General features: G+C 39.5%; 1 protein-coding gene across 4 annotated transcripts in view; it reads right to left on the bottom strand.

Annotated features, from left to right (window-relative positions):
- Positions 1-18,872, bottom strand: part of MAPKAP1 (MAPK associated protein 1) — a 102,219-nt gene that overhangs the window by 38,381 nt on the left and 44,966 nt on the right. For all 4 annotated transcript variants that reach the window (XM_084493693.1, XM_084493690.1, XM_084493691.1 and 1 more), the window contains 2 exons: positions 14,968-15,144; positions 5,146-5,255 (listed from right to left, as the gene is read on the bottom strand). In XM_084493693.1, the coding sequence (XP_084349819.1) occupies positions 5,146-5,255; positions 14,968-15,144 (287 nt within the window). The remainder of the gene's footprint in view (positions 1-5,145; positions 5,256-14,967; positions 15,145-18,872) is intronic.

Genomic DNA, 18,872 nt, shown 5'->3' with positions numbered 1-18,872 from the left:
ATATCTGACATTTTCACTGATAAATTTAGGAAGAACGAGAAGTTCTTATGCTCGTGATTTCAAGCATGTGATTCCCTTTCCATAGATCTGCTGCATTTCAGACTGACTTTATATTTAAACCTTCAGCTGCTGGAGTGCTCACAAAGTTCAATAATATTTTCAAAGAGCTGCAGACATATCAGGATTATACAAAGCAACCCTTACATCATCTGTGCATATTAGGGTACTCTACAGAGCCATTATCACAGCATCTCAGCACTGCCCAGGTCAATGAGGCATGCCCAACAAGGTACCTGTAGAACTGCATGGAGATTTCAGCTTTTCCCTCCTCACTGCCTTGGACCACTGTGGTTAGGGTATCATACAAACCTAATTCTCCTCTCCCATTCTGCCTATTTTGAGAAAGCTGGCTTGCATCAAAGATTCTACTGAGCCTCCCTCAAGGTGGTCCATCGCTGGATTTGTTGCAGGAAGACACAGGTCAATAGATGGAGACAGAAGTGGGCTACGACCTTTCTTGTATAGAGAGTACAATAAAAGAAATGGAAAAAGCATTCTGTCTAGCTCTATTTAGATATTATGTTAGATATTTAGATATTATGTAAGATAAAGTTACTGCAAACAATTCAAAGAGAGATCCCAGAGGTGGATCCTCTGGGAGCTCATTCCATGACCAAGAATGTTTTATTTTCAGCTCTCATGTAAAATATGCATTTGCAGTATGTGCTGCTGAGCACGCAATAGGTTAAACAAACTGATGATAAAGTATTCTACTTAGTTATTTTTCATTACCATAGGAAAACATCAATTACATTTTCTATTTTATGAGTGAACACAAGGGAATCCATTACAATAAGAGAGCTTATATGGCTGTTTTTGCTGCTTCTTTCCTAAGCAAAAAGAATAGTTTTAAAGACAATGGAACCAGCCCACTGAAAGGCAGGCAAACCAGCATATCTGCATACAATTCCTATCCCGGTTTATCCAGCCTGACTCCAACTAATTAAACATCTGCCTCAACAATTTCCTCTGCAGATTTATCTTCTCCAGCGTGTAGCACTGACTGTTTGTTACAGACTTTTCCCTAACTTGCCACCATTCGCATACAATTCTTCCAGTTTGTTATTTGGGCATGTGGCAAGAAATGATACAGTACTGCCATTAACCCCCTGCTGCTATCTGTTGTGGGACAGGTCATGAAGCTCCCAAAACACTGCTCCAGTAACAACCATGTCCTCTATGGAAGGACTTGAGGGGTCTGGTTCTCTCAGCTGTAACACACAGGTTATTTTAACACCTACATTTAGGGCAGATTTACTCAACATTTATTATTTAAAAATTATTCATACCTTTCATATCTTCAATGCAGTTTTTTGACACAAAGAAAGGGCAACTGCAAAGAATATAAAACACTTTGAATTGTTTGCAGTAACGTTATCTAACATAATATCTAAATAGAGCTAGACACAATTAGAATGCTTTTTCCATTTCTTTCATTGTACTTTCTGTAAGAGAAAGGTCGTAGCCCACTTCTGTCTCCATCTATTGACCTGTATCTTCCTGCAACAAATTATCTTTGGCTTTGAGTTAGATTGCAGTCAAAAGTCTTATTCAGCTTTGGTCTTTTCAACAAATGGAACTCTGAAATAAACACACTGATATTATTTCTACTGATGTAGTCCCCACTGCAGCTATGTGAATGCCAGTGCACGTCCTGAAATGAAACATGCAGAACCCTGGGCCCTGCGCTGCTGTTCATCAAGAACCTTTTTCCCTGTCATTAACAGTCTCATGCTCCAGAAGGCAGCAAGGGCTGATAGCTACAAATACAGTAAAGGCATTTTTAAACAGAAGTCGGAAATTGAGAAGCTCAGGTTGTCATCATCTCACAGAGGTGGCTTGGGCTTGGGCGTTTTCTGGAACTTGTGCTTCAATTGCTGGTTAAAAAGCCTACTTGTAAACTGTGGACTACTAGCTGAGTAAAACAGCTGTATAAAACTAGCCTGGTATCTTAGTTCTTCTCATAACAGAATGTCCTCTTCCCAACTAGACAACAGCAATTCTTCAGTTTCTTACTCAGAACAGCCAACCAAGGCTCGCATTTTCTTATAAACATAGGACAAGTTTGAAAAATGTCACCGAAGTCAGAAGTGGAAATAGGTCAGAAAGCAATTCCTTTTACAAGTACTTGAAACTAACAAAGCTATAAACATAATTCATTTGTCCTGTGAAGACTGATCTGTAGGCACACTGGAAATGCAGCACAGTTCATATGCATTCCAGTTTTATTAAACTATTACAAATGCTTTAAGTGAACACGCTACATCTACTTCTGCTTAGTAGCTTCTAAAATCCAGAACAGTCAGCTCAGAAGAAAGTGTTGCAGAATGAGCAGAAATACTTTTCCTAAATTATGTCATCTTTTATTCAGAACTCTGACATCCTAATCCACTGCTTCATAATGACTTAAATGACAAAGGCACAGGACCTTACTCTGCTAATAGTCTGATCTTGAATTCCATTTATCTGTGTATCTCTCAATGAAAGTAAGAGGCATATTCACTCCAAAAATGAAGAATGTGGTGCTCTATAAAGAATGATGACAAAATCTTTTTCTACGCCTGCCTCAGTCAATCCATGCCCACTGTAGTGGCATCCTGAGGTTTAACCATCCCTTAATCTAGGCAGCATTTTTATCCCGTTCTGCTAAGAGCATCAGAAGGGAATGGTAAAAGGCTTGTTTCAGATCCAGAGGGCAGTGCAAGCAAGAGGATCCCTCTGTGCAAACAGCTGCAATTTCTGCTGTTATAAAAAATGACAGCAAGACTATAAATAAATAAATAAGTGTCTGCTAACTGATTAATTGCAGTTTTGGATAAGAGAAGTAACTGAGAAAAAGGGAAGTTGTGGATAAGGGAAGATAATTTTAATAGAAAGTTGTAATTTATGATTTACTGATTTAATACATAAATGCCTAGTCTGAGAAGTCCCATCACCCACGTGACAGCATTACATGGCAACGTGAACAATGCACTCCGAGTGCTCACCAACATTTTAAGAACAGAATTTGTATTCGTTTTATGACATTCACTAGTATGGGAATTCAAGCAAAAACCTTTCCCTAGAGTGATCACTCTTCTAACAGTGACTCCAACTCATGAAGTTTACAACTGCAGGTCCTAATTCTGGATGTATCTACACACAAGCTTAAAGTGAAATCTGCAAACAACAAGGCTTATTGCAACAAATCAGATTACATGTTCAAAAGTAAACATACACACAGTGATCAAAAGGTTTTTAGTTGTTACTTTTACTGTGACTTATATCCGGCAATGATGCTGGTCATATATCAAAGAGGTGAGAAGTCACATGTATAATTTATAAGAAAATTTAAATGATTTCCTACATAATCAAAAAAAAAAAAAAAAAGAGATGAAAAAAGAAAGAAGAAATATGTATGCTTCTATATCCTGTTACTACACAGGCTTCTGAGCATAAGTTCCAAGAAAACAGAAATTAATATATTAGCTGAAGAAATAAATGACAGTTCCATTCCTTTTCTAAACTACTGAACAAAAGTAACAAAATAAAAGCAAAAGCAAATTTCAAATGGACAAGGAATAACATCTGTTACACGAAGGAGGAAAGCAGTTTAAAGACTGAGCTAAGTGAATCCTCTAGACATCCCCCTTCTGGGAAGAGAAATCTGACCCCAGGAAATAAATAAAAGTCACCCAAAAAGTGAACAAAAGAGGTGTTTGAAAAAAACAGAACACCATTCATCGCAGCTAACGACTTGTTCATTATGAGTGATGATGGATAAAGACTTCTCACGCTGAGATGAAATCAAGATTTATATGCATTGTTTCCTCTCCCAACTTGTGGGAAGATCATCATCATTTAATTCTATCTCTGCGGCCAGTGATGGGCATCCAGAGAGCTGGTTATCAAACGGCGCAGTCAGCTGGCAAAAGCCGAAACGTGCAGTTGGCACATCTGGACTGAGCCGCCACAGCCGAGGGTGAACAATGACTTCTGGCCAGCCGCCAAATTGCTCGCAGACGCGAGCGGGTCTCATCTACAACACCCCTACCAGCATCTCGCGTGCACTTTTTTTTTTTTTTTTTTTTTTTTTACGAGAATCAGATTTTCATTGCTTCATTCAATTGCTCTCCTCTGCCATTTTTTACAGCTCTTATCGTTCCCTTGGAATATGGCCTTGAGACAGCTCATCCGTGTCCTTCACTGCGTTATCTCTTCTAACTTTTATTAAAACTTCAGCTTTCATCTGAAGATAGCTAATTAAATCCATGACAGATTATACACTCGTTTAAAAACTGCACTGAACTACTACTTCTAAACAGAAAAGGGTTTATTTTCTTTTCACATAGTTAAAACTAAGGGTATATAAGGAGGCTTCATTCATTTACAAAGACGAGATCCTTATCTTTACCTCGTATATAGATAGGTTTATATTAAAGTTCCTTTGTTGTGTGACAAGGCTCAGTGCAATTTCTCACAGTAATTATTTCTTGTTGCTGGAAAGATCTCTCAGCCTTATACTTCTGAAATGTACGTACTAATATATATGTGAATGTGCATTTATACCCTGGAATGGTTTTGCTGTAAAATATAAATGCAAGTACCGCAAATTTTCTTTTTTAAAATGTTAATATGACTTAACTATTACAGTACTACCTTGACAACACCATGGAAAGTAAATTTGTCTTTTTCTCAAAAAGTAACAACTAATCCTTTAAATTATTTAAAGCCATATTAGGCATCATTTTCTTACATAACTTAAAAGTCTAATTCTATCAAGGACTGGCCCTACTGTACTTCCACCTGTCATCTCATGCTACTGCTGGCTGGACTTGAATGCAAATGGCTTTGTTATCATAAAGAAATATTTGCAGTAATGGATACATTGCTTTGCAGCAAACATCACACAGTTTCTCTACGGTCTGCCTTTTGCCAGTATCTAGAATACAAACCTGTGCACAGAACTGCTTCAGAGTGCAGATGCAGACTGCATCACAACACCCACTGAAAAAAGCGTGCATCTTTCATAACAGCTAAAAAGTGATATAAAATATCCTCATGGAAAAACACCCTCTCCTCTAAAAAATACAATAAATAACCCACCTGAGCCTCTCTGTGATCCCTTCCTTCTCTTTAAGGCCTTTTGCAAGATATCCTTCATGGTGACCTTCATACTGTCCACCTGAATAAGTGAGAATCCATGAGCAGCATTTCTGCAAGACAGATGCACATGCATTTTTACAAAATAATCATCATCGGGCAGCTCACCACAACTTTTTTTGTTTGTTTCAAGCAAAATACTTATCAGGCACAGCACTGAACAAAGTTGTGCTCTAAGGGTAGTTAAAAGGAGGAACTTGGCAAACTCCTTCAGAAAGGCAAAGACAAAAAAGGAGAAAATGTATTGAGATTCAAGCTGTGCAAGGACTTTCCTAATTTATCTTTATTTTTGATCAATTTGCATTCATCATTAAAAAAGAAAAATGAGCAAGTGTACGTACAATGCTCCTCAAGTACTCATTATTAAGTGTCTGATAGATGTTTTACAGTGCTTACAAGAGGAACAGTTTGCAATGTCATTTTCATACGTGTCCCAATGGCAGATGTAGCAAATCATTAAGGAGAAGTGGAAGGAAAACACTCAAAGAAATAACAGCAACTTTTCAGCAATATTAAATTATAGCATCGTTTTAAATGTAATCTTTTTGGACATGTTTTTGCGACCATTGTGGCACAAAACCTCCTGGAAAGGTTTAGGCCAGCAGGGCACTTGTCTTGGCTGTGGGCACAGGAGAATTGGGCACTTGGAGGAAACGTGGGAAACAGCATGCAGGTAGTTATGGAAGATACCAACTGCCAAATACTGAACGTGGCATCACCGGTGAAGCAGAGAAGATGACAATATAACAGAAGAGCTGCTGGATTAATATATCAGTAAATTTTGCCCCTTAGACCTCGCAGTCAATCTCTGCTCATGTCAGTAGATGTCACTGCAGACAGTTAGCACAGAAATTTGAGAGCTGCAAGGCACCCACAGGGAAAGATTTGCACTGCATGAAAAAAAAAACTGTTTTGCAAAGCTATTTAGACAGGAGGAGGAGCTTTTTATCTGGCAACTGAGAATTTTAATCAGAGAGTGGAGCTCTATATGAATATCACAGCTGGAATATTTTAAAAGCAACTGGCAGTCAAAACCAATCCAAGCAACACAATTGCATCTTTAAAATCAAGACCACATTAAATGTCACTGTGAGCCACAAATGCTAGGAACACGAGTTTAAGCTCAGACCACTTCAGATGTGGCATCCCCAGTCCAGTGTGTGAGGATGGACAGGCAGCAGCTTCCATTAACACCTCGTCCCGGCCGCTGGCTGCAGGGCACGCACCGTGGCCAGCGAACCTCGGCCCCGTGCACACGCTAGCCACCAGGTCACTTGTTTGTACTCTTCTTACAAATACCAGAGCCACAAACACTGTTGCCTTGTCACTCACAGTACAGAGCTGGCTGCTTCAGCTCAGGATGGCCAAGAAATCCACAACAGAGCAGCTACGGAGGAACCTCTGCACGAGGAGGCCTCTTCCCAGAGCGCGAGCTTGACCCCTCCGTGTGTGCCGGCCTCGTTCATGCAGTGACAGCGCCCGATCGCCCCACGGAGCCACACAGGATGGGGCTCGTCTCAGCCTCCCCCGGCTCTGTGCCTGGCCCGACACAGCTGGGAGCTCTGCGGGGCAGCGCGGCTCAGCAGCCTCCTCCTCCTCCGTCCCAAGCCCGTTTCATTTAAGGTTCGTTCTCAATTCTCTTTGTTCCTGGCAAAATGAAACTGCCTAGAAGCCCCAAGTTTATGTTCTCTGGACCATTTAAAATGTATTACTCTATGTTACTCATACTCAAACAAACATTCCTGACCTTCTCACGTATCTACTTTTTCCCCTCTACTTCTGTCATATGCTTTTTGTACGGACTGGTCAGAACTGAGCACACTGCCACATGAGAGTACCATGGATTTCTGCAATAGAGAGACGACAGCCCTACAGCCCAAAGACTTAGGGGTTTTGAATACCACCATACAGCAAGCAGAGACCTTTCTACACTCTCTTAACTGACAAGCAAATATTTCCTTCAACTGCTACAGAGAACTGCAATGTGCATGAGTGTTGTGGCACGTCCGACGCCTTCTGATCACCTCGCCAGCTTCCTGGGCATCCACCTGGCCACCCAAACTCATCAGAGCTCTGATCTGAATCGACCTGCTGAGCTAAATTTAATGGATTGTTTAAAATGAAAATCTTTCATAGAACTATGCTATACTTAAATAAATAAATAAATAAACAAACAAACAAATAAATAAATAAATAAATAAACTACCTTCTCCCTTGTATGTAAATGACATGATGTTTGAGGAAAAACTGGAACCAACCAACAGCGCACAGATTCAAAGGCATCTGGCGCCTTCAGGTAATGTCTACAACACGCTGCAGTACCAAAAGGAGGTTTCCAGAGAACTGCAACCAAAATACAGGACAATAAATCAAAATACTGCAGGAAAAAAAAAAAGTAAAAAAAAAAAAAAAAAAAAGTAAAGGCAAAGAACTCTTTTCAAAATACTCTAAGGCCAAAACAACTAGAGATCTAATTTAATTTTTTTCAGCATGAGATGTTCCTGCCATGTGTTTTCTCCCAGACAGCGCTGGGCGCTGCGGACCAGCCCCGCTTCCTGCTGTGCGCAAGGCGAACCGCGGCCGTGGAGCAGCGCTGACCTAATTCGGGTTTGCTAAAACCAAGACGTATCTGGAACCTCCTGAAAATGGAAAATCGTCTTTCAGTTCCTGACACTTGAGCTGTTAAAGAGCACATGCTGTTGTTGGTCCTGCTCATGTTTCAGCCCATCCTGACTCGGTCGATTCTTTCTATTGAGCAGCTGGCCTGAGAACTGTCAGCCTGATTTTCCTGACACTCTATTACTAAATCATGCCTGAGCCCCAGCCATTCTTTGCCTCAGAAGCTGGATCTCATCCCAGAACAATCTTTAAAAGTTTATTTTACTGATCAAAGCAAAATAAGAAAAACCTCTGTGTTTTACTATATTTAGTGTGCTATCCAGTAAGTGAAACTTTGGCAAGAGCAACGAAATGTAAAGCGCACCCCACATTTGTAAACTTTTGGATATTTGCTCTGGAAAGCAGCCAGAAGCGCTTGAAATGCCGGTCAGAGTTCAGATGCACTGTTCCTCCCTTCCTTCGCTGCAGTTCAATAAGCAGGCAGCGTTGCTTTCCCCTACCCGTGCCACCTCGCTAACGCCCTGCGGTGCTCGGCGAGCTCCGAGGCCGCGCTGCGGGTCCGTGCTGCTGTCCGGGGCAGGTGGGGAGCCCTGGAGACACCCCTGCTCTGCGGCACCCGGAGCATCAGCCGCTGGCAGCAAGGCGTCCTTACAAGCCGACAGCACAGGGAGGCTCCTCTGGAGGAGATGTGCACCCACCCAGCCCAGCCAGCTTCTCGCCATGCTCTGTACTGACGGTGCACATGAACTGTCCTCACCCAGCCTAACTCCAGCATTTCCTGATTATAAATTACGTACGTGTTAGCTTGCTCTGCTAAGATGTACCTTTACTCTAAGTCAACACACTAGGAAACAGGGCAGATAAGCAGATATCATTCTACCAATTAAAACTGCTGCTTACAAATTAGAAGCCAAAGAAATTCCTTAGCTTATATTTTCTGTCATTTTGCAAAAACATACCTGGGTGACAAGGTTAAATCAAGCAAAGGAAATCCCTGGCACTTATCATCCACAGGCATTACTGATAAATTGTGCTGTGGAGGAATAAAGGATTACCTTCTGTATTTTTTCATTACACTTTTCTTTTGTTACAGAATACATAAATCCATTGTGGCACAATGTAATATGTATCATCGTGCTACACCTGTGGACGTTTCATAACGGCTGCCATGTCTGTGCAGTCAGGAATGATAAGTGAACCACCCGTGAATGTTAATGATAGTGATCATTCTGCGGTAACTTGGCTTTCCATCTTCTTTTACAGCCTGAGTGCTGGAGCCAGGGTGGCAAGGTTCAGAAGAAGAAAAAGAAAACAAGAGAAGAGGTGAGAGCTGCAGTGGGCTGGTGCCGGGTGCTGCCAGGGGGAGGAGGCGCAGAAACTGGCAGTGGCCTCTCCATGGGCTTGACTTGTGTGAAAAAAATAAAGAAATTCCTCTCAGAAGATGAAAGGCTTCTGTTCTGAATGAGGAACAACTTCTCTAAAAGCCGTCTTTCCAATCTTTTTTTTTTCTTTTTTTTTTTTTTCTTTTTTTTCTCTGAAGCAAAATTTATAGCATTTAAAGCTCACAGCAGAGAATGACTGGCATGGCCAAAAGCGTCAAGGAATGACTAATAATGATTTCCACTTGAACAGCACAGAGTCGAAGTTAAGAGTAAAAGTCCCCATTGACACAATGTGCTTAACCTAAGCTGGGCAATTTTTAGGATAAAGTGCACAGTGATATGAACCAGAATGGCTGCCAGCCGTACTTTTGGTTCTGAGCCTAAATGACCTTGATTTGGTGGATCTAATATTAGCCTTAGATAATACTGTGTGTTTTTGGGTTTAATTGTCTGCATTTTGACACTACGGTAAGCAAAGACTAGACGCTTAACACATCAGCTTCCTGCTCTGACTCCTTCCTTGGGGATCCTACCCCTCCCTGTTTGCTGTCCTGGGAGCCCTCCTTCTCCACTTCGAACCTACATTAACTTTCTTAAGTTTGCATTTTTTGAGTATTCTAAAATATATTTTGCCAATTACCTACACCCATGTGAAAACTGGTGAGAGGCTTTCTGCGGAGTGTTTCTGTAACCTAAGTAAAATACACATTTCAAATCTTTGAATTGAATTAAATGTACTACGAAAGCCTGGTATTTTTAAAATGCTTCAAACCTTAATCTATCAGGTATAACAGAGGTGTCGCTTTGAAATATATATATATAATAGTCAAAGCAATTTAAACATAATATTAAAACAGAAAGAGGTGCTACAGAGCAGAGGAACTGTATGCCAAATTTCATCTATGTGCCAACTGGCAGCTGAGTTACAACTCCTAGAAACACCATTAGATATTGTATGTCAAATTGTGATAATAAAATTTCCAAGGAAAAACCCCTAAACGATATGGATTTATTTTAAGCTACCTTCATTCAAATTCTTTCAGGTATTACTTCATCATCTCAAGGAGTCTGCATTTCCATGAATGCAGCGCTTTGTTTGACTCCTTCCGACAAATCATATTCGACATCAAAGAGGACTGTTAGAGAATGCCGTGTTTGACATTGGACAAAGCACTCCTTCCCACAACAGACATTTTCCAAAAACATAACTCGCTAGACTAATGGGCAGTTAGAAGCCAGGATGGCTGCCCTCCGTCTTCTCCTTGTGTAACTTTGCCAGAGTCCTTGGAACTTGCCAAATTCGGTCATGCCTGCTTAGCTTGCTCGACTGATTGTGCCAGAAAAGAAAATAAGACACAGATGTATTTGAGCTCTTTGAGATGCCAGTAAGAGAGACAGCTAATGGCTTCATTTCGACCCTCCCCTACCAGCTGGGCACAGGTGGGGGGATAATGAGGTCCCTCTCCCTAATCAAACTCAATTATTTACTACTCTGTGTAACCACAAAGACATTCACATTCAGCTCAGAATATAAAACACACTGTGGGCTACTTCCAGCCACTGCCACTGGGTATTTATAACTAACTCAAGTGGCTAAGAGTTTGCCTTGGCAGGAGTTTAAGTGTATGAAGTTCTGCAAACTGTTCCTGCTCAAATATGTCCTGCTGAAACGGGGTCCCTGGTGAGGTTCCGTAGCTGTCTGCTCTGCGACTGCACAACATCTGAGCATGTATCTAACATGCAGGATAGGTGAGATCTGTAGTAAAAACACCATGCTTCATCATGAAGCTTCTCAGAGGCATCAAGTTTTTGCAGCAGCGATTCAATATTAATAAACATTACAGGTCATAAACCTGACACAGCAGCTGAAATACTTTAGAATGAGGGAAAAAAATCCAAAATACAAAAACACGATTACATGCACTACTAGGATAACAGAGAAGGAAGATGTAGAACTTAAAACAAATCCCTATAAAAATAAGAGAGTCTGTACTTTTAAACTCACAGTATTAACAATATTTTGATCAAATAGTTTTCATAGAGGGACACGCTAAAAATTCTAATCTAAATCTAACTATTTCTGATTACCTATCTGCATAGGAAGTACAAGCAAATTTGAATTACCACACGGACACAGAAAAAAAACCTCTCAGAGAAGCTCTACTACTTACGATGCAGTTGTCCTGTTTCTAATCTGGAGTACCTTCCCAGCTAGAGCACAGAGGACTTACACGAGCATACATTACACTAAAGATTTCACATTTCTTTTGCAGGATTTGCAGCTGGACCTCAGTTCTGCTACAGGCACCAGACAGCGAATTGCTGGCAGGGCCAGGACCCTGCTGAAGTGTCTGGGCTCCAGACAGGAACGCCGGTCCTAGCTCCTCCAAGCTAACGTCCGGAATCAGAGACATCACGTGTTCATTTAACTTTAATTGTAATCCCAATTCACATGCTAAGTACAGATGATGAGGATTAAGTGAGGTAGGTGGTGGTGGAGAAAGAAAGGGTTTTCTTTTCCAGATGAGAAATTATCAACAATTTCGGAACCACTGCTGATAGAACCTTCTCACCTGCTCTACCTGCCATGAGCACTCACAATCCTTTGTTATTGCTTGCAACTAGAATAGAACTTGCCATATCCCTGATGGACTTTTTTTTTTTTTCCCTGCAGATACTGAAAATACACGATTATCTTAAACTAAATTCTATCCTGTGAACTGGAAGTGCTTTCTACACACCAGAAGCCAAACAAGTTTGTTTGCGTTTTACAGGAACCACACCTGCACGACAAGGTTAATCAAGCAAAGAAAATTCCTGTTACTTACCAAAGATACCGCTGGTAAGTTATACAACAGGAGAGCAAGGGTTTTACATTTCAGCTTCTTATAAATTAATAATTTTAAGTGCTGCACTAGACAATTTTCTTTACAATATTATTACTTTAAAGGAAGTTTAACAAATTTAATCCCTGCTTCCAACTACCTCGATTTGTGTTCCTTCGCTTTGCTGGGGAGCAACTTGTGCAGGTCCAGGGCAGACTGCTTCCCTAGGCTTTGGCTCTCCCCACATAGGAAATCCTTTCTGAAGGGCTTTCCGCTCCTTCTTGCTTTACAAAGTGTGAAGACCATTTACAAATCTGGTGGTAAGTGATGCAAAGAGTTCTCCAACTTAAACCGCAGGCTACCACAAAATTTCATGAATTTTTCATGTTAATACATGTGTTCACACTGTATTTCTGCAAATACTGATGTTAGTTGACTACTGTTTAATACAGAACACATTGGTTTAACAGATATTTTAAACATTAAAACTAGCAATGAGAGGCTTTCAACTTAACTTATCTGGTTACCTCTGTCAGTACAATCACACAAAAATGTTTTCTACTTTCCAGAGAAGGACCACAGCCAAGAAGGAAATCAAATCAGAATTAGAAGTACTGACTTATGCAAACTGAATGTCCTGCCCTTCTATCAGCTAGGAAAGTGAGTGAAATAAAAACAGAATGAGGGGGGAAAAAACATGTTTTCTAAAACTTTGGCGAATAGTCTACAAAATGAGATGCCTTAATGTTAAATTTTCTTTTCCTGTGCTTTAGTGTTCCCACATTATATACTATAATAATACCATATTTCAAAGCAAACAGACCCAACTGCTGAGGTTTTTAAAGGCCACATCAGATTTAATTTTTCTAAGAAGATACTATCAAAGCCTGGAGTTACATCTTAATGATGTATATCGGTCTACTATTATTAGCAATAATGCTGCCCTCACATTGCAGAAAAGTTACGCCTCCTCTCCTGATAAGCTCTTTATAAGACTTTGAACCTTTGAGAATTTCACAGCACTCTGCTACAGCCAGTATTATTTTGCCTATGGCTTGCTGCCATTCGTGCAGCTGCTGAAGCTCAGTCCCATACCTGTCTCTAGAACCACCTAATAAGCACCTGGTAATCTGCAAGTAACTCTTTTTATTTCACTTCAGTACTTTGGAAAACAAAACAAAGAAAACAACAAAATATTATTAAAGGATGATTTATCAGGAAAAAAGTCAATTAAAAATCAAATTCATGGCAGTAGCATTGACTTTAGTGCAATGCATGTAGGTGAAAGAGATTCCGTCTTTCAGAAAAAACATCCAGCATTCTCCAGTCAGGTGGAAGAAACTGAATTATCTGCAATCCCACAGGCGAAAGAGTCAGTTGCCTGTCTCAGCTGCGTGCCTGTAACCTGTACAAATGGCAAAAGGGCGCTGTAATCTGACCGGCAAGGCTGCTTCATCCCCTCCTTGTATCAGCTTGTACACGGCTGCATCCAGTTCAGCAGAACTGAATATATTTGCCTTGAATAAATTATTTGTAAATATTGTTGACAGAATATTTTATTTTCCGGTGACCTAACGCAGTGGAACGAAGTGAATGGGCCTTTGGGAAATACACCACGGGATTTCTGAAAAGTTCTTTCAGTAGAGTGCTTTTGAATGTCTCTAAGAAACACATTCCACAGTAAAGACTGTAAAAATAACTAGATAGGTCAGAAGTATTTTATAATGTCTGAGTATTAAAACTGGAAGCATCCGTATGGTTCTGAAATACAAGTAATTCTTGTAAATTAAAAAAAAAGCTTCAATAACCATGAAAACTCTATTAGCATTTTCACTTTGAGAGATCCAAACTATGCATACTTCTCCCCTGTGTTGTGGTTTCTCCCATAAGTTGTGGCTTATGTTACTAGTATTTTGGAAAAATTACTAAGGCCAGCTGATAGTTTTAACTTTTTTCACTCAGAAGTTATGAAAGAAGAAAAATAAGTGACCAAGCACAGCATGTATCACTCAAAGACTAATTCACTGAGAATAATACAGCAAATTCTTGAGCAAAAAAACAAACTGCTTCCAGACTAAGTGGTGGATGGGGTCATCCACTTTGATTCTTTTTGAACTTCATAATGGCACGTCCAGTTCTATTCTAACCAGCATGCCTCCTGACTAACCATTTCTCTCCTCTGTCAGCACTGGTATTACTGTGTTCTATAGCTAATTGCATATAGAATTACTTACTATTCATAGCCCACTAATCAGATCTGTTCCCAGTTAGTCTTAAAATACACAGTTACTGTTTTGGCTATCAGATTTAGAAAGAAGATTTTGAAGTCTCTCATGCTTGGAATACCGAAACAATGTAAGTGTACTTTTCTTCTGCTAAAATTTAACACATTTTCCTGAAATAGTTACTAAATAAATAAATAGCAATTAAAAAACCACCAGCCAGATCTGTTCTTAATACCTGCTGAAAAGGTATTAACACGAATGTATAGGTCAACATGAATGACTTTAACACTCTCAAGCTATTATATGCATACTTCATTTATTATTCAGAACATAGTTTTAGGAAATAAGCAGCATAGCTGGAGCAAAATGACGATTATGAGCTCACACTTTGTGTAAACTCCAAGTATGTATTAGCAGGAGTGCAGTAGTTCAATGTTTTCCACACTCATCATGTGCAGAATGGCTAATTTTCTTCTCTGCACTTTCAGACTCGCAACTCAGACACACAGACCCATTCGAGTCGCTGCCAGTCCTATTCACTTCCTACTGCCTACCTTCCAGACCATAGCGTCGTCTGCAAAAAACACGAATGCACGGTGACCCCTGAATTTTGCTACAGTCAAATGAAGAAAAGTAGGGAAGCTAAAAGATGCGGAGGTGGCATGGACACAGAGATGCTTCACAGTGATTGGGACAGTTAGCACCCATACTCACATTCGAACAAAGAGCGACTGTTTTGCTGCCAGGCCGGGAGAGGAGTACTTTTCAACCAATGCCAGAGTGCTGAAGCCAAACTTGTGAATAGGCTCATTGGAATCCAAGGGTGGAAAATCTGTGTCAACCTCACCGTCGTCCTCAGCAATGTGGAGACAGTAGGCATTGACGTTATCGCTGAAACAAACAAAAAACGGGTCCGTTTGGGAGGGAAGCTAGGCAACCAATTCAGTTCAGCAGATCGATATCAGTTTCTAAATGCTGTAGAAAACAAATAAGCACACAATACAGGAGTAATATACTTAAAAGCCACCAAAGGCATGTAAATTAGTATGTCTCACCATTTCTTGCTACCATAAGCATGTAGAAATAGAAAAAAACAAAACCTCGGATTAAGGCAGCAAGTCTTACTTCTTCATTAACAGGACTGGAAGCGAAAGACCAACAGTGATTGAACTACACCAGGTCCACAAAAAGTTTCAAGTCTTCATGAAGCTGGAAGTACTACCTCACCATTTGTGAAAATGTATTTATTTATATGACTGTTAAATTTTAGAATTAAAGACACATAAGCAGTATCTATCTATTTTACTCATAGATCAAGCAACTGTGAAAAAAATACATATACAAAAAAACAACTGAATATACACTTGAAAAGCAGAGAACACTTTCAGGAATGTAAACAGTGTAATAAATAAAAACTAAGGAGTAAACTACGGGAAAAGTAAAAATCTGTCTGACACAGTAACAACAATTAGTAGAAAGGATGTATTTTCTAAGTATCTAAAAATTCCAATAACTAAAAGCAGTTAAACCTTAGTACTAACAAGCAAGAACCAATTAACACCGAAAACCTTAAACAAACGCAGCATGAAGAAAAAATAGAAGAAAATCTCAGCCTCTCATTCCCACATAATAAATTCCATAGGAAATTATATATACAAAACATAGTTTTAATATTAGGAAAACATGATAATACTATCTGGAATATTAATATTTAAATTGCTGAGCTGAAAATAAGCATTCTTTCTTATTGTAGATCTGCCAGCATATATAACTTGAATGTTCACAGGGCAGTATATTTCTAAACTCTGCAGTTTAAATTTGGAGTTTTAATTGCTTGATTGATGCTTAAATTAATTAATTGCAAAGTGTATGCTAATTGTTTAATTGGTTGCTTGATCTATATAGATCATTTTTTGAATTAAATGAGTTGATTTACAAAGTTTATTGATTGGATGTGACAATGAATTATTTCGCTGACTACCTGATTTGCAATTTTCTCAATTAATTCACAAACCTTTGGTTGCAACTGTGCTTTGTTGAGTGTACTTAGTCCAGGTGATCTATATGCATCTTGTCACATCTAAGATATTTACTATCTAACACAGGTCATAATGATGTGTTACTACTAATGTAAGCTGGAACTTTGTTAACAAAAAGGTAATGCAGAAATGTTTGTCACTGTCCATTTTGAAAACTTTGCCATACTGTTAAAGAAACTTTCCTGAGGCTCTGTACTGCTACGAGGAACTCAAACACTGCTGTAGAATTCATTTTTAATTTTTTAACACTGTCAGTTATTACTGTCAATTATATATATATGTCAATTATATATATATATATACTGTCAGTTATATACTGTCAATTCCTCATATCAGGACACCAAACAGAGATAATAAGTAACAAATAAATTATAATAGGTAGACTAAATGGATACAAAACATAAAGAAAGGAAAAAGAATTATTAAGATATATTTTTCCTAAAGGCAGCACAGTTGTTTCTCCTTATTACAAAATCTTTAGCCTCCTCATTATTCTCAAATTTTATTACTAGAAGGTACATTTACCATTTTGCATGCACTGTACATTACATTTGAAGCATTATGTGTATGTATTTCAATTGAATGTCACCGTGAACCTGATTTTTTCTTTTCGTACTAAACCAGGAACAAATACTAAAATGTGCAACCTACACAAGCTATTTTGTTACTTGGGAACAATTAGTCTACAGTTATATCAATCCTTGCTAAAGGACAGAACAGGCAGTCAGCAATGCTAAAACAAACAAACAAACAAACAGAGGCATGACAAGTAACTAAGAATTACACAAGAAACCAAACTTCTTGGATTCTTGAGGCACTGCCCCTGCCTCTCAGCATTTGTATCCAGTTTCTCAATTGCTGCTGTTAGACTGTTCTGGGGAACCAAGTAGTGCCTCCATTAATTATTTTATTTTACTATTTCTGTCCTGAGATTTGATTACATGAGACAGCTTCCTTGGTCATAATCACTCTTTGACACATCGTAACATCTTATTGTCCTGGTTTCAGTTAGCACAGAATTAATTTTCTTCCTAGTAGCTGGTGGAATGCTGTGTTTTGGCTTAGAATGAGAAGAGTGCTGATAACACCCCGATGCTTTAATTGTTGCAGAGCAGTGCTTATACTAAGCCAAGGACATCTCAGCCTTTGCTCTGTCCTGCCAACGGGCAGGCTGGGGGGTGCAGTAAGAGCTGGGAGGGGACAGACCCAGGACAGGTGACCCAAACTAGCCAAAGGGGTATTCCATACCATCTGACGTCATGCTAAACAATATATAGGGGTGGCTAGCCGGGGGGAGGGGGCCGGACTGCTCGGGGTTAGGCTGGGCATCGGTCAGCGGGTGGTGAGCAATTGCATTGTGCATCACTTGTTTGTACATACTATTATTACTTTCGTATTATCACCATTGTATCATCATTATTATTATTGTTATTATTATTTTGTTATTTTTTTTTTTTTCCTGTCTTATTAAACTGTCTTTATCTCAACTCACGGGCTTCACTTTCCATTTCTCTCCCCCGTCCCAGAGAGGGAGGGGGGAGGGTGAGCGAATGGCTGCGTGGTGTTTAGCTGCCGGTCGGGTTAAACCACGACACTTATCCTTCAAGTCAGACAGTGAAATTTATTTCCTCCCACTGCTGACTTTAGCTGTGGGCAGCAATGTTTCATGGAATGCTTCTACTCATTGGCATTGTTCCATCTGGGGTGTGCTGTGCTCCTGAAAAACATGCATGTGTCCAAAGATTTATTTTAGTGGAATCTTACTCGTTAAAAAATAAGCTAATAATATACATAGGCCACTCCTGAATTTATGATATAATGAACACAAATCAGTAACAGCAAACGAAATGGCACCACCTGCAAATAATTTTATATTTCTTCTTCTCCAGCGTAAAAACAAACAAAAAACCTGAGGTGCTTACCCTCTGAAGTATCTTATGTGTACGTTCAGAATTGCTAAGGCAAATCCTTTATCCAAGGAAACAATATCCATGAAACTGTTTTCAAGAGAGGTTGCTCTTCTGTGCCACCCTCTGCCTACATCCACTAATCAGAACTCCACTAAACCCCAGGATCCTAAAAAAGGGCAGTTCAAGCAACCTCTCAAAGTCTTCCCTTCCCCATCACAACTGTGCTACAAGAGAGAGGACTACAGAGTTCTCAAACACTTGAAAAATGCTGAAAGAGTCAAATACAATACTAAAGAAAAAAACATTCATCAAACATTCCAGGAACAATGAAAATGAGAAAAACTGACTGGCTTGTATAAAAGCCTCAAAACTGTTAACCTTCTTTGGACCAAAAATGTCACCTGCTAATAACTGTTACCGATAACTCTATAATACACTGTTTTAAGTTCTTTTCATGCTCTATGATCCAGCAAAAAATGAAGTATTTCTTTGCATGTTACAGAACTGTTTTAAAAGCAGAGTTACTCAGATGAGTGGGCCTGAAGAACCTGTTCTGTGTACTCCTTCAGTCAACTACCATGATAAAGCAAACAATCCTTGCTCGCCAGCGTGAAAAATCCAAACCATTACTTAGTCTCAGAAATTTTAGAGGCACGTTTTTTCCCCAGTG

The sequence above is a fragment of the Aythya ferina genome (genome assembly GCF_964211825.1).
Source record: "Aythya ferina genome assembly, chromosome: 20".
Taxonomy (NCBI): Eukaryota; Metazoa; Chordata; class Aves; order Anseriformes; family Anatidae; genus Aythya; species Aythya ferina.
The sequence above is the reverse complement of the archived record's forward strand: the minus strand, read 5'-3'. Positions and strand labels throughout refer to the sequence as shown.